General features: G+C 37.0%; 2 protein-coding genes across 8 annotated transcripts in view; one reads left to right on the top strand and one right to left on the bottom strand.

Moving 5' to 3' along the window:
• The window catches only part of fnbp1a (formin binding protein 1a), a 35,430-nt gene extending 32,686 nt beyond the window's left edge, over positions 1 to 2,744 (bottom strand). For 2 of the 5 annotated variants that reach the window (XM_067414276.1, XM_067414278.1), the window contains exon 1: positions 2,425 to 2,744. In XM_067414276.1, the coding sequence (XP_067270377.1) occupies positions 2,425 to 2,499 (75 nt within the window). In that variant the 5' untranslated portion in view covers positions 2,500 to 2,744. The remainder of the gene's footprint in view (positions 1 to 2,424) is intronic. The other 3 variants (XM_067414274.1, XM_067414277.1, XM_067414275.1) reach the window with 2 other exon arrangements.
• ift81 (intraflagellar transport 81 homolog) overlaps positions 1 to 15,758 on the top strand; it is a 74,277-nt gene that overhangs the window by 44,395 nt on the left and 14,124 nt on the right. The window contains exons 3-12 of one of the 3 annotated variants that reach the window (XM_067412753.1): positions 3,746 to 3,856; positions 4,046 to 4,149; positions 5,435 to 5,615; positions 6,726 to 6,815; positions 6,898 to 6,963; positions 7,788 to 7,898; positions 8,046 to 8,130; positions 9,382 to 9,545; positions 10,097 to 10,192; positions 12,275 to 12,421. In XM_067412753.1, the coding sequence (XP_067268854.1) occupies positions 3,806 to 3,856; positions 4,046 to 4,149; positions 5,435 to 5,615; positions 6,726 to 6,815; positions 6,898 to 6,963; positions 7,788 to 7,898; positions 8,046 to 8,130; positions 9,382 to 9,545; positions 10,097 to 10,192; positions 12,275 to 12,421 (1,095 nt within the window). In that variant the 5' untranslated portion in view covers positions 3,746 to 3,805. Of the gene's footprint in view, positions 1 to 3,432; positions 3,857 to 4,045; positions 4,150 to 5,434; positions 5,616 to 6,725; positions 6,816 to 6,897; positions 6,964 to 7,787; positions 7,899 to 8,045; positions 8,131 to 9,381; positions 9,546 to 10,096; positions 10,193 to 12,274; positions 12,422 to 15,758 lie in introns of those variants that run through there. The other 2 variants (XM_067412752.1, XM_067412754.1) reach the window with 2 other exon arrangements.

The raw sequence follows: 15,758 nt of genomic DNA, 5'->3' as shown, positions 1-15,758 counted from the left end.
ACATTTAAAGGACTGAACATAACTAGAGCATCTCACGTTCATATCAGTGACAAAAATATGAAATGGCGATGAAGGTACAGTGCCAACAGAACACTTGAGGAGATAAAAAAGTATAGATTTTGCTTTGATGGATTTGATATAACTATGAGAGAGGACCCAGAGGAGAGATATCAAAATACCCTCAGAATGAAAGTCATCCCATATAATTTCATGAGTTTGCAGTATTCTCTGACATTGGCAATGTGTCAGATCCATTATTCAGCAGTGCTGGCCCGCCAGCCGTAACATGCCTAATGCTTATCACTATATACACAGTACAAACTTCATCCATCACAGAGCATTTAACTTGTTTCGAAACATATTAACCACTAGGTTACTGTTACAAAACATATTGATCTGAATCTCATGTGAGTTCCATAGTATAGCTTTTAAAGCATTTGTACATTTAAATAACCAATTTTGAATGATACTCTTTCTATAACATTTTAGACATTTAATTGATGTTTTTATCTACAGTAACATTTTCTGTAACTGTGTTTTTATGAACGATATGTCTCAAACTTTAATAAAATATTTCTATATTTGTCTGACACAAATTAAAGGCAGGGTAGGCGATTTGTTTCAGAAACCTTTTTTGATACGTTGGTTGAAGCTGTCTTCAAATCCTGATAGGAATCAACCACTACCTTAACTGGTCCAAATGTGTATGTGTGTGTGTGTATATATATATATATATATATATATATATATATATATATATATATATATATATATATATATATAAACTACATTGCATTCGGACCGGATGCAATGATTGGACAAACTTTTTATGGTCCTATGGAAGGCATAGGACCATAAAAAGTTTGTCCAATCATTGCATCCGTTCCGAATGCAATAGTATGATGTCCAACCTGTCTGTCAACATATGTATTTATCCATTTATTGGACAGACATTAGACGACATCATTGCATTTTATGCTACGAGTTAGACAGGATCAGTCACAGAGCAACGTTACCGAAACAGCAGCCGCCTTTTACAGTTCCTCCTTAACAAACCAACAAGTTTATGCTGCACTCACACCATAACTACCGTCATTCGGGAGAGATGGAAACCTTGATGTTATACTCGGAGCAGTTTGTGACTCGAACTTATGCGTTTCAATGCAAACACAACAGAGAAATGAATCTGCAGCAGTCAGGTGGTACAGTCATGTTGATTATTATTGTAATGTTACGTGCTTCGACACATGAAGTAGTTTAATGCCGTCTCATAACGCTTTGCAAACTCTGCTATGTGCGTTCATGTCATCTGAAGGAGGCGTGGCTTTGAAGACATTCTGAAGGTAGGGTGGGATCTCATGCTTTCAAAGCTAACTTGCTATTGTTAGCCAGTCTGAAAATTAAAGTAGTTTAGAAATCAACAACATATCCCTACATTTTAATTATTTTCAAGTACATGGAGCGCTGTTGTAATACTAATGGATGAATTTATTGTTGTAGCTTTTAATTAAATTATGCAAGAACCTGCTGATTCAGATGATACCAGTTCTGACATTTAACATCCATTAGCTTGGTTTTAGTCCTGTAAATCCTTTTAAAATATCACCCGTGTAATATTTTATGAAGATGTACAGCTTCTACTGTCACCTGAGGAGGGTGGTGCCCATGCAAGAGGATTTCACCCTATAACTAATTTCTAAATGGTTAATGTGATGATGTTAGAATCCACCCAAATTCCCTGGTCTCCTCTACACATATTGGAACAACTTGAGATTAAGTGGGTCTTGGACTGAATCCCAAATTCTGAACCTTTTTGGTTAGCACCCTGAATTTCAACCACAAGGCTACAGAACCCTGTATATTGTATTTTACATTAAGGTGCTGTTACTAGGTTAAGGTCCCATGATATTACAGCCAGCAAGGACCAGATATACTTAGAACATATTAAGACAATTTAAAACCCAAAATAAGAGCTGTAACAATAAAACACATTTACTTTGTTACAGACACATTGCAACATCAATCTAAAGGAAAGACATGGATGGGAATAACCTGTGCACCTGCTCCAGCCACATTCACTTGTGGTTAGGGACAGCATTAGCACAGGATTATTGCTATCTAGGGTATTTAGTCAACGCTGATGGCTAATAACTGCTTTAAATGAGCTTTGGGGGGCATATATTTGCTTGCATCAAAAGATATAGATGTGGATGCATAAAATCCAGGGCTAAAATCGTGAAATGAAAGATTCCTGAATTTACGGTCTGCAACACTGTAAAATGGGCGGTGCGATAGGCTATTTATCTATCCATCATTAATGGACATATGCATGTTACTAATGGAGATCGTAAAACGTTTTGTGCACTATATATTGCTCAATATATTGCAGATGCATTCGCCTCCATGCCTCACGGCTGTACTCACCCACAGCTCCGTCCCCCAACTGCAGCTCATGGTTTCAAGGCAGTTCCTCCGCGATAATCCTCTGTTTGAATGCATGCGTGATTTTCGCCCAGGAACAGCTTTCAGATATTAAAAATAATACTAACTGGTCTAATACCAGTGTATACCGTCAAGGATTTGTACCTCGATCGGCGAGACCGTCCGTTTTCACCTCCGCATTCTGTAAATTGGCGATGAAACTGGAAATGAAGATAATGCCTTGAGTACTCGTGCATTCACGCGCCTCAGACAGAACTAGACGGCCACGCGCAAAGCGGCACGCAGCGCCAAAATCCACCTCACAACACCAGTTACTCATAGATAAACTGATAAGATTTGTGTTATAAAATGCGTGGTTGATGCGACAAATACGGATAAAAAGGAAAATGAATGAGGAGGGACTTTTTGAAATCTTTTCTTTGAATAGTTTTCTTTATTTTCTTTCTTCTTTTGTCCTATTCCAGATGTAAAAAAAAATAGTTTTAATTATATCATTTTTTACTAGTGAGTTTCAGCTTATCGAGCCGCGCCTATGAAAAATTAAGAACCCAGTACTTGGGTATATTAAAATAGATTTAATAACCGTAGTAACAGACCGCCTGAAGTCATTTTATAGACCCCTAGTTGAAAACCTTGTTTCTAAAGAAAATGTTTAACATACTATTTAGTGTGTCATTCTATATTTGGTTATAAGTTATATATTTGAAAACCAAGTTAATTTAGTAGCCAGTTGCTTTTTGGCGTCTAAAAAAATAAATAACACGGACTAAATAAAATGTAATAAAAATACTTCATTATTCTAAATTCCCTGTCATTCACGGAGATTAACTTTGAACGCGTTTGACATATATATTTTTTACTTATATTTTATTATCCATTATGATGCCCCCCCCCCCAACAAATAATTAACAAGTATTTTGTTTAAATGCAGATACCATTAAAAGTCTTTTATAGGGACTTTTACTTTAAAAAAATAAGCGGTCTCTACAGATGACCAACTTCCTGATAGCAACCAGGCCTTGTGTGACAACTGTTCCTAGGCAGGATTTGTTGATGTGAACTGTACACGCTCTTCATACAAGTATTTGCCATCATTTTTCATTTAGCTAAAGTCAAATACAAATTCCGACATTCTATGACAGCTCTCCGAAAACTATAATACAGTAATTAGCTCGACAATTAGCTAAGTTAGTTCAAAAGTCATCTTTTCCTACGCATCGCAAGCTAGTCGGGTTTTTTGTTGGGTTTAAAAGTCACAAACCCCTTCAAGATGAGCGAACAGCTCAAATTTATCGTTGAACAGCTGAACAGGGAGCCTTTTAAGAAAAACTTCAATCTCATTACCTTCGACTCTCTGGAGCCAATGCAGTTACTGCAGACTTTAAACGATGTTCTGGCTGAAGTTGATCCAAAGGTGAGTCGAAAATCATCTTTATTATTACTTATGCACAGCAGTACAGAACAGTATTCTTTGTATGTTACATTTACATTTCTATTTTAGAGACGAGTGCTCCGTCATGTTTATTTGTGTGATATGTTCCCACTAATCAGCTGTTTGCAACACTTCATCGTGTCTTGATCCATGTATTTTTGTTTGTTTCAGCAAGCTCTCGATATACGTGAGGAAATGCCAGAGCAGACAGCCAAGAGAATGTTTACTCTTTTGGGGATGCTGAAATACAAACCGCCTGGAGGAATGTCTGAAGTGTAAGACCGAAATAGTGAAAAACAGTATAGAGTATGTAACGGTGTTTAAAAAAATGTTAAGGGCAAATGCTTATGATTGGATCGATATTGCAGTGATTTTTTGTTTCTACCATGTTACATGTTTGGCAGTTGTTCTTCCAACTATAATTGATGAAATGTGTATCGTTTCACTTCTTAAACAACCATGTATGAAGACACATCATGACCATATTCCAGGATGACAATGTCAAGATTCACCAGACTCAAATTGTGAAAGAATGGTTGGGAGGGAGCATGAGGAATAATTTTCACACATGAATTGGCACATCTGAGTCCAGACCTTAAATTCATTGAAAGTCTTTGGGATGTGGTGGAGAAGACATTACACAGCGTTGGACACTTGCATTGTCAGTACAAGATATTGACCAAAATAGATGCCCCTCTTGTAACAAATAACATGCCAGAAACATAATAATCACTGCAGTAATGACCCAGCAAACATTTGGACATTAATGAGCGGAGGACACGTCCCGATGGTTGAAAAATAGTTCCAAAATGAAAAGTTAAACGGACGTATCGGAATGCATTTTTAGGAAATATTTTGTTACATATTTTAATCAATATATGCTGTCCTACAGCAACTATTTTTGCCAGGGACACAACGTTGCCATTGGACCAATGGTTACTGGGGATCCAATCATTGACTCTTAATCATTTGCCTATTTAAATCCAAACAGCAACTTTTTTGTTTGACAGTGTATTTACAGACAGTATATACACTGTCAGACAAAAAAGTGAGTTGCATGGGACATCATATGTGACAGTAGTTGTGTATGATGTAAAGTAACGTCAATAAAATGTTCATTAAGTTATCTTGTTTTTTTAATAACATTATCGAACATTAGAACAGGAATGTCATTTATGCATCAATTATGGATTTTTTTTCCTGAAACATTTTAGTTGGGCTTTAGTCTAATGTTTTTTAAACATATCTCCTTATTACTTTTTTCAGATGGTTCAGAAAACATTTGAAAGTGTAATTCCCATAATACTTGTAAAATGCTAAAATAACATTCACCAAGAAAAAAAAATATTTTTTAAAAACTGGTAGGACGTTGTGATTATATATATGAGAAATAATGTTTTCATAACTTACTGGGAATGTTAGCAAAGAAAATATTTTTGTTTGCTGGGTTAGATCAGGACATATGGGTCCTGATCATCTTCTGTTATTCAAATTGAAAGATGAAATTGATTTAAATACTTGAAATATCCAATCAGCTTTGTAATGTGCATTCCTCAACAGAAGCAGTTTTCGTCAGGGTTTGGTAGCAGGCAGTAAGCCTGTGGTGCACCCCATCTTGCACTGGCTGTTACAGAAGATTCCAGAGCTGAAGAAGAGAGCATATCTGGCCAGATTCCTCGTCAAACTCGAGGTTCCTGCTGAGTTTCTCCAAGATGATATAATTGCTGAGACCTACCACCAGGTATGCCTACTGAACATATGGGCTTGGCCTTAAAGGAATAGTTCACCCAAATGTCATAAATTACTCACCCTCATGTCGTTCCAAACCTGTAAGACATTTGTTCATCTTCAGAACACATGAAGATATTTTTGATGAAATCCAAGAGCTCTCTGATAGACAGCAATTTAATTACCATTTTCAAGGTCCAGAAATACAGCAAAAACGTCATTAAAATAGTTTGTGACTACAGTGGTTCAAACGTAATTTTCTGAAGTGACAAAAGTACTTTTCTTGTGCAAACCCCCTCTCCTACGTTGTTGACATAGTTTTAAACAGTACAGCACTTCTTAGTTCTACATCAGAACGCTACCTCATTATTGGCTAGCTCCTGAGTCAGCATCACCCGCATGCATTGTGTACGTGAACAGCGTCGGCCTGTGGTAAGCCGGCATTCTGACATATCGCTTCAAAAGTGCTGCACTGTATTTACTACATCAACAGCTAAGGAGACTGACACAGATGATAGAGATTGTTGAATAAAGTTGTTTTTACAAATATATTAAATAATTTATAAAATTAAAATTGAACCACAGTAGTCACATGGACGATTTTAATGACGTCTTTACTACCCTTCTGGACATTGAAAGTGGTTATTACATTGCAGTCTATGGAGGGGTCAGAGAGCTCTCAGACTTCCTCAAAAATATCTTATATACAAATATCTGTCAGTGAGTTATGAAATCTTCCCTTTGAATTAAGTTGATTTTTCTAAGCCCATTTTCAGGTATTTTTTCTTGTTTTAATCAAACAGTTCTATTTTATTTCACTTTGCATCTAGAGTAAATGCATCCTGATTTAAGAATCTTTAGAGATTTGCACTTTTTTGCAGTGTGATCAGAAGTGTAAAACAACTCATTGTTGTTATCCCTAGACATTTAAATTTAAAAAACATGCTAATGTATTGGTTTCCCTTCAATTTATTCCATACATTTTCTTTACTTTGTCTTAAACAAGTCTTTACAAAGTATTTTAAAAAGAAACCATGAATGACATTTTTTGTGTCCATTTTAAATTCATGGTGATTTTATTTTTGTGCATTTTTCAGTTGTTTTCACTCTTTTGTTTTCCTAGTATGAGGAGTTGGTGGAGGGATTCAAGAACATCCATAAAGAGTGTGAACAGCTGAAGAGCTCAGGTTTCTCCACCGCTGAGATCCGGCGGGTAAGAAAGCCTATGTTGCCAAAGTCCCATCTGGTCGTGTAGTGTTGTGCATTATATATACAATAATAATGTGTCGCTGCAGGACATTGTTGCAATGGAGGAGGAGAAGGACCAACTCATCAAAAGGGTGGAGCGTCTTAGAAAGAGGGTAAGGAGCTAAAATCCTATAGTATCTGTATGTGAAAAAATAAAATAATAAAACAGAACTACCAAAGGGAGTTGCTGATGTCACTATTTAAAAGGCTTAACATACATACCTAAAGCTGCCTTTCCACGATCTTCAAACATTTGTGTATGATTGTTGTATTATGCCCTCTAGTGGCAGTTGCACACAACTTTCAACTTGGTCCAGAAGCAGCGAGATGGCCCTCACTGCAGAACATGAGATCCAGGGGGTGAGGTTGGATCCAGATCCAACTTTTCCACTTTACATTTACTTTCCCCTAAACCTACTCGTCCCCGCCCCTGGACCCCGTCCCCGCCCCCTGGATCTCGTGTTCTGAAGTGAGGGGCTACTGGAAGCAGCTGTTGCCTTTCATTTATTCAATATAGTAAAATAAAGGAATAAAGGAACTCTGAGATTTTTTAAGAGGAAAATTTGTAATTCTCACTTTGTTTTTCAAAAATGCATTTTGTCTGGCAATTGTGTGTGTGTGTGTGTGTGTGTGTGTGTGTGTGTGTGTGTGTGTATATATATATATATATATATATATATATATATATATATATATATATATATATTGTCTATATTCTAAAAATAATTCTGTAGGTGCAGATTATGTATGTATGTATATATGTAAAACAGATGTAAAATATAATCTGCACCTACAGAATTCTGACAAAAAAATATTTTTGTGTGTGTAATCCTTCCGGTCCTAAAACATATTTTTACCATATTTAAATCCATTCCACAGAATTCACACATTTGTGCAGATTCTGGTTTTTGTGATGTTTTTCTGTCTGCTCCTCTAGGTGGAAGCAGTGTCAAACCACCAACGCATGCTGGAACTGGCCAGACAGTTGAGAGTGGAAAAAGAAAGAGAAGAGTCTCTTGCTCATCAGAAACAGGAGCAGAAAAACCAGGTCCAGACAGTCTGAATACTTGCACAAATACTTCAGTTTGTGTGTTTATTTCTGAATAAACTCATTGGAGCTCCATGACCTATTTTAAAGCAATCACTGTCTGCTGGACGTTCTGATAGCGTAGGCTGTGTTTTGTCTCTGGTGTAGCTCTTCCAGGCTGAGCAGAGACTGCAGAGATCTCAGATCCAGCTCAAAGACTTGCAGCAGGCAGCAGCAGACGAAAAGCCAGAGAGTAAGTTGTTATACTTAAGGGACACCTGTCCCAGAATGACTCAGTGTGTGTTCTTATTGTTAGAGCTGGCGCTAGCAAAAATGTGTGGGTTATGGGTTCGATTCCCAGTGTACACACATACTAATTAAATATAAATATGATTATTTTAAAATTTCTTGTGGTCTGAGATTTCAGATCTCCACCACTCTGCCCCACAAAGGCAAAAGACCTTAACTCGGTAGAGTGTGGAACTGATAAAAATGACTTCAAAGATTTTTAGTTGTCCAGCCAAATTCATTATAGGTAGGACACTGGAAATCTGGCAATGTTTTAGTAATGAAAATTATCTACATTAAAAAAAATCGAGCTCAAACTTGACATTTGACCTCTATTTTAAAATTACTGTATTCTGCCTTTGTGTTGTTTGTAAAAAGTTGGCAGTAACTTTCACATTATTAATATTTGGTTGCTGGTCACCATTTAAAAAATCATCATAGTATAGTAAGTAACACCTGTATAAAATCTAGTGACCATGACATTTATTTTGGATGATTTACAATTGCTTTTTTATATGGAGCAGTTGGTGTTAGCCTATTCATTGGATAGCTGACTAGCTTATATGTGCTATAGGCTGTGCTAGCTAGCTAAACAAAGTAGATTGTGATATATCTAATTTGTTATTCTAATGTGTTTTTCTTACCTTGACCTTGATGTCTGTGTTTCAAAGCATCGGAACCATCCCTAAACACTATTAGTAAAACCAACCACTCAACTGTTTGTTTTACCTACACTTTTATTCAGGTATTGTGTGTGTCAGAAGTGCTTTAGTGACAGATGTATGACACACTACATTGCAATTTAAACGCAGCAAACTTTAATGAACAGGAAGACAAAGGCAGAATACCATAACTTCAGGCCAACACAGTAACTTCTAAACAACGGTTAAACAATAGCAGAGTACCATTCCAAAACAGGCAAGAAACCGGTGTTACGGTGTTCTGCCTTGGTTTCTCCTGGGCTTTTGGAAATTACATTTACAGCAGACAACCCAATATTTTCTCGATAAAACAAAGGAATTGACTCAAGATATCCACATAATAAAGGAGGTTTTGAATGTCCCAAAAATATTCTCAACCGAAAACAAAGTTACTGTTGTTTGCCTCTGTTTCTTGGAATTGTTCATTGAATCTTATTACACTTTCACTGCAAAAGACAAATGTTGTGACACAGAGTGAGATCATTTTAGGACATACATGTGATCCTATACCATAGGCCTCATGAAGAGACTTGAGGAGGACATCAAGTTCAACTCCTACATGGTGTCTGAGAAGCTGCCTAGAGATTTGGAGAACATGAGAAAGGTGGTGCAGTACCTACAGAAGGTGGCGTCTGAGCCTGCCATGGGACAAGCAGAGCTGAGGGAGCTGGAGGACAAGGTAAGGTCAGGCTGTGCGCATGGATTTGAATCTTAATGCTAAAGTTCAAACTTGAATAAACACTGTTTCATACTATTGAGTACTGTTGCATTTAAAGGGTTGGTAGGATTTTAAAAATGTTTTTAAAAGAAGTCGGTTATGTTCACCAAGACATAACATATAATTACAATTATATATATATATATATATATATATATATATATATATATATATATATATATATATATATATATGTATATATATATATATATATATATATATATATATATATATAATGAATTTTTAGCAGTCTTCAATGTCACATTATCCTTTAGAAATAATTCTAATACGCTGAATTGGTGCTCAAGAAACATTTCTTATTATTATCAATAATTTTTAAAAATTCAAAATTGTAATAAAAATATTTTGTAAAATAAATGTCTTTACCTGCCATTTTTGATCATTTCATTGTGTCCTTGTTTTCTGTAAAAATAAAAATAAATAAAAAAATTCTTACTCATACCTTTTTGAATGGTAGTGTATAAAGTGATGAAATGTCTTTTGTTCATTAGATCAGAGAAACCAACACAGAGATCAACCATCTGATTGAAAAGAAGATGATGCGTAATGACCCAATGGATGATAAACTCTCTCTGTTCAGACAGCAGGTTAGATGTTATCTCTCTTTCTCTCTTTTCTCACCTACATGACTTTGAAAGCTTAAACAGGTGTTGTTCTTCACAAGTTACCTGATGGGTTGTGTTTATTTTGCATGGGGAGATCAGTTCTGCCCAAACTTTGTTTTGCAGGCTATCTTTATTCATGCAGGATTGAGTAATGTGTTGATTTAGTGTTTACCCCTTAAGCCTTTTAAGCCCAATGTGCCCAAAATGGAAACACAGGATATAGGTGACCATGTGACCCCTGGCCCAGAGTCCTGTACGCGGGTGAACTGCTAACATTTTGATGTAATGGGTGGACAAATATTTACATGGCCATTTGCAGTGCGGAACGGGTCGAGAATCAATAGGTATGGGTGACAGCGGTTCCAATAGATGAGTATTTTGACTCAATTCGTTACCCACTGATAGACAGCTGCTTTCAAATGGTCTCATGATTATTTGTGTTCATGCTCTGCAGTTTAAAGATTGTTAAAGGTTTATAATTACAACATGATTTGCAGCATTGAGCACAGTGTTTGTGTGCTCCAACTGAAGGGATTGACAGTATTAGTCATTAAGGGTGTGCTCTTTGCTCACTTTTTGTACGTAATCTATTCAAAATTTAAATTAAAGTTTTATCTTTAATGCCGCTTATAGGATCAACAGCCACGTATACACTGACTGCAGAGTTTCAGGAGAAACAACCGCATTTAAATGCAGACTGAATTTGCTAAAATATCACCAATATTTTATGACAGTAAAGTGCTTTTTTTCTTTTAATTATTACCATTGCTTGTGTTAATATTTTTTGTCTACCTGATGTACTAGATTTAATGTGTGGGTGTGGTTAGGGTCCTCCGTTCATCTTCATAACACAGTTTAAGACATTTTATATTAGTCCGACAGCGTATCTAAGTGTATGCACACTATACTGTCCATGTCCAGAAAGGGCATAAAAACATTATCAAAGTAGTCCATATGTGACATCAGTTAGTTAATTAGAATCTCTTGAAGCATCGGAAATACATTTTGGTCCAAAAATAACAAAAACTACGACTTTATTCAGCATTGTCTTCTCTTCCGCAATTGTTTTCAATCCTCAAATAAAGATTCAAACGGTTATGAATCAACGTATTGATTCATGATTCGGATCATTTGCCAATGTCACGTGATTTCAGCAGTTTGGCAGTTTGACACGCGATCCAAATCATGAATCAATACACTGATTCATGTAGTTTGAATCTTTATTTAAGGTTTGAAAACAAACGCGGAAGAGAAGACAATGCTGAATAAAGTCGTAGTTTTTGTTATTTTTGGACCAAAATATATTTTCGATGCTTTAAGAGATTCTAATTAACTAACTGATGTCACATATGGACTACTTTGATGATGTTTTTATTCCCTTTCTGGACATGGACAGTAGGGGTGTGTAACAACATTAGGGTAAGTCATTAATGACATCAGTTTCATTTTTGGGTGAACTAACCCTTTAAATTAGCGCTGTTGATAAACGGTTGGAATGTACAGTTGTACTGCTGGCTTACCAAACAGAGCACATGCAGGACTGTGCTCTAGCTCTAATGAAGAGATTTTGCACTTGAGTCTTTGAACTTACAACATTGTGCATTTGTTTCATACATAATTGCCAGATGCCTATTATCATAGCTTATTACATAACTCCAGAATTCTGATTGTTCAAATACTTTTCAATAACAACTAGACTGTATAATTGAGCTTTGTCCCAGGCAACTGATCTTCCTACATAGTACACACTGTGGTTTCTGAAGACCTATAGGGCCATTCACACAGAAATATTTTTTTTAAAAGTTGAACTTGAACTTCATTTGAGAGCTGTACTTTTAGAATGCCATTTCATATGCGAGCGCAACAGTCAAAACACATCTATCTATCTAGCATGTTTACATAATAAAAACAACTATGTAAAGCAGCGCAATGGAATGGTGAAAAAAAGCATTCAGTGTGAACGAATAAAATGTTTAAAAAAATCCTCATGTGGGAGTCAATAAACCAGCAAAAAGTTATATAAAAAAAGAATCATTGTAAAATGTAATACATTTGTGCTTTTAGGCTGCTATTATAGTCCATAAAAAGGAAACCAAGGTGGAGGAGTTGCAGGAGGCCCGTGAGGAGCTGGCAGCTGTGGAAAAAGAACTGAATATGAAGAGCAGTCAGGCACGAGAGCGGGGCGGAGCAGAGCTGATCCGTGGAGATGAGGTACTGAACACACACGGTCACTATACACAGCATAAAGAAATGCCGCAGCAAGTTCTTCAGGGTTTATCTGCTTCAATATAGAAAATTACCATAGTTATTTTATTAAGACTTAAAGGTGCAGTGTGCAGTATTTATGAGGATAATATACATATAATATTTATAACTATGTTTTCAGTAATGTATAACGACCTTGCATAATGAACCGTTATGTTTTTATTACCTTAGAAGGAGCCATTTCTATCTACATACACTGCAGATCCCCTTACAGTGAAATCGCCATTTTGCATTGTCATGTTTCTACAGGGGCCCAAAACTGACAAACTTCTCTACAGAGCGCTAGCCCCTCTCTGCTCGCTCTGATGATTACATTTTTGTTGTGTGTTGACCCCGTAGCTTCTCTATGTGCTTCGGGAGGGTAAGGGAGGGGCATTTAGGTTGTGAATTGCATCCCCTAACACTCAGTGGTGGGATGCAATTCACAACCTCACTGCTAGATGCTGCTAAAATTCAAATACTGCAACCTTTAAGTTTTTGGAAAAAGGGAAGGCCACAGTAGCACAGCCCTTTTATCTATACATGTTCAACTTTCGCTAGTGTGATGTTGCTATTTGAGCATGAAAAATGTCTCTTTATATCAGAGACATTTTTCTCTATATCAGTAAGCTGTTTCTGAACTTTCTGAAATGCCTTGATTGTAGTCTTGAGTTTTTCTTCTGGGAATATACACATTACAATATTCTTCATTTAAATAATTCCCAAGGCATATGCAAAAAACTCATGGTTATGATAAGGGCTGACCGTTCAAAACACACTGGTCCGGTCGACCAATCTGAGTACATTATGCTTTTCCCGAGCATTACCAAAGTCCATTTCAAGGAACGTCTGTTCACTCGGCAGCCATATTTGCAACACTTCTGGGCAGCTATTTTGGGCTCACAAGAACAAGTTTAATTGAATCAATTTGAATGGGGAATCATGGAATCTCAAACTCACAATTAAATAACATATTTCAAATCAGCAATAAAATCTAACATGAACTGTCCCATAAATGTTGTTTCTTATGATCATCAAGGATAGATGCGCATGTGCAGTCCTAAGTGCGAGTCTCAGGTTTCTATGGGAATCGGAGCTTCTAATGGCATCTGCAATGTTGCACACTTTACCAACCAGCTATTGGCTCATTTACTTTAGGAGGCGGGAATATTATGCCATATTGCACATTGTAGTTTCGCCTATTCATAAGTAATAGGAGTGAACTGTCTTTCTGTATCTAATCTCTATAGTGTTACTGACAGACTGAGAAGAGAGTTGCTGCAGCAATGTAAAGTATGTGAAAAATAATGTCTTTTAAACATTCAAGCATGAAAACTTGATTGTACTAGAAAAAACTAGAAAAATATTCTAGTAGACCATAAAAACAAGAATTAAGACTAAAAAAGGGTATAATATGGCCTCTTTAAAAATAGTTTCTATTGAATAGACCACCAAGTTTTATTTAATAAAGATCATCTTGCTAACAGTGAATTACCCCTTCAAGCAGCACCGCTCCGATAGGGCAGGTGACAGTTACGTCAGCTCGCCTGAGCTTTCTCACACTGGCCTCGGAGCCAGAGCTGTAATGGTTTTTCCCAGGATATATCCCATAGTAAATGTCAGTGATGAAGAGGCCTGTGTCTGTTTCTGAGACCTGTGAACTATCCTGTCCTCACTTTTTGCTGTCTATCTGCATTTTTTATTTTTTTTTACAAGCAGATGTTCCATTCCCTGCCTGCCCTTCGGCAGAGATATTGGCAGGGTGAGCAGATAGAGCGGCACCCTGGCTAAAATAGCCACCATCCCTCCCCCAATTCTAGACTTCCTGCGATTTTATCAGCCTCCCCACGATAACACTTACATTTGTCCATGGCTCATCCAACTGTGAACAGTAGCAGCCAAGTGATGGATGGCTGAAACTATAGAGGGAGTGTGTCTGTAGATGTGCAAGTCTGAGCCGCTAAAATAGACATAATCCAAGTATGGTTATTGGTCAACTTATGGCACAACATACAAGAAAAAAAGAAGGGAAGAGAGACTTTGGGAACAGTGGGAGACCCATCTATGACACAACTTAACTAGAAAGATTTCCCTGTCCCTCGTTTTCTTAAAAAAAAAAAAAGCGTTGCACTTTAATTCCCTTGTCCATGTGGCAAGGCTCACAGACAGTTTACATCACGTATTTTTGTCATCAGCACAGTCCACCGATGGGCCTTAAGGCTTAGGTATACTTAATTTCTCACTTACAGTGGAGCGTGCAAGCCTTTAGTATAGCCATAGTATACTTTGAAGCGTTTGGTGTGTGGACCATTCTTTTTAAGAGAATCACTTGTACATTTGCTGTGTACGGACACAAACTGGGCTGCATGCTGGACAAGTGAATTAAACTTTTGGCTTTACAGTACAAAAGAACTAAGCGTTAAAGGTCCCGTTCTTTGCGTGTTTTCGAAGCTTTGATTATGTTTACAGTGTGCAATATAAGTTTATGTTTCGCGTGTAAAAAAACACAGTATTTTTCACACAATTTACTTATCTGTACACCGCTGTTTTCTCTGTCCTGAAAACGGCCTGATGATTTCCTTGTTCTATGAAGTCCTTCCTTCAGAAAGATGTAACGAGTTCTGATTGGGCCAGCTCTTCCCGTGTTGTGATTGGACAGCAGCTTAGCGCACTTTGCCCCGGAAAGGTCCCGTCTCTTACCATAACGGGGAGATGCAAGCGCTGAATGCGCGCTCTTCTCCACGTGGGAGAGCAACAAGACCACACCCCCTATTTTGCGTGTTCTTGTGGGCGGAGCTTTAGTCAACAAACGGTTCTAGTGACGTCATTACATCCCTGCACTTCCTGCTGTAGTCCAAACCGGCCGTTCGCTGTAGGCTTTGAAAGGGAACTTCTGTTAAATAATATATCTCGCTTGGCATTGAACTTTGAGCTTTATAATTTTACAGGTATTATTTAAGCTCTGACAGCAACATTACACAATAACTAAAGTTTGAAAGATGGAATCGCGAAGAACGGGACCTTTAAATATTCACATAGTATTGTAGTCACAAGTCATAAACAATATGCATGTTAACATGATTTTAGCGTGAAAATCACTTATATTTACAATTCCAAACTGCATTTTTACAGTTCAGAGTTCACCAAACTTAAAGCCTGTTCACTCCAAGAACGATAACTTGTATGAAGATAACTATATAAGCGTCCACACCAGTGGATATCGTTCTGTTCATTCCAAGCGTGTGATTGTCTGCCACTTTAAATGCTCAAATTCATTACAGCAGGATGGATTCTGATTGGCTCT

Source organism: Pseudorasbora parva, chromosome 13 (assembly GCF_024679245.1).
Source record: "Pseudorasbora parva isolate DD20220531a chromosome 13, ASM2467924v1, whole genome shotgun sequence".
NCBI lineage: Eukaryota > Metazoa > Chordata > Actinopteri > Cypriniformes > Gobionidae > Pseudorasbora > Pseudorasbora parva.
Note: the sequence above shows the minus strand (reverse complement) of the source record. Positions and strands in the feature narration are given on the sequence as shown.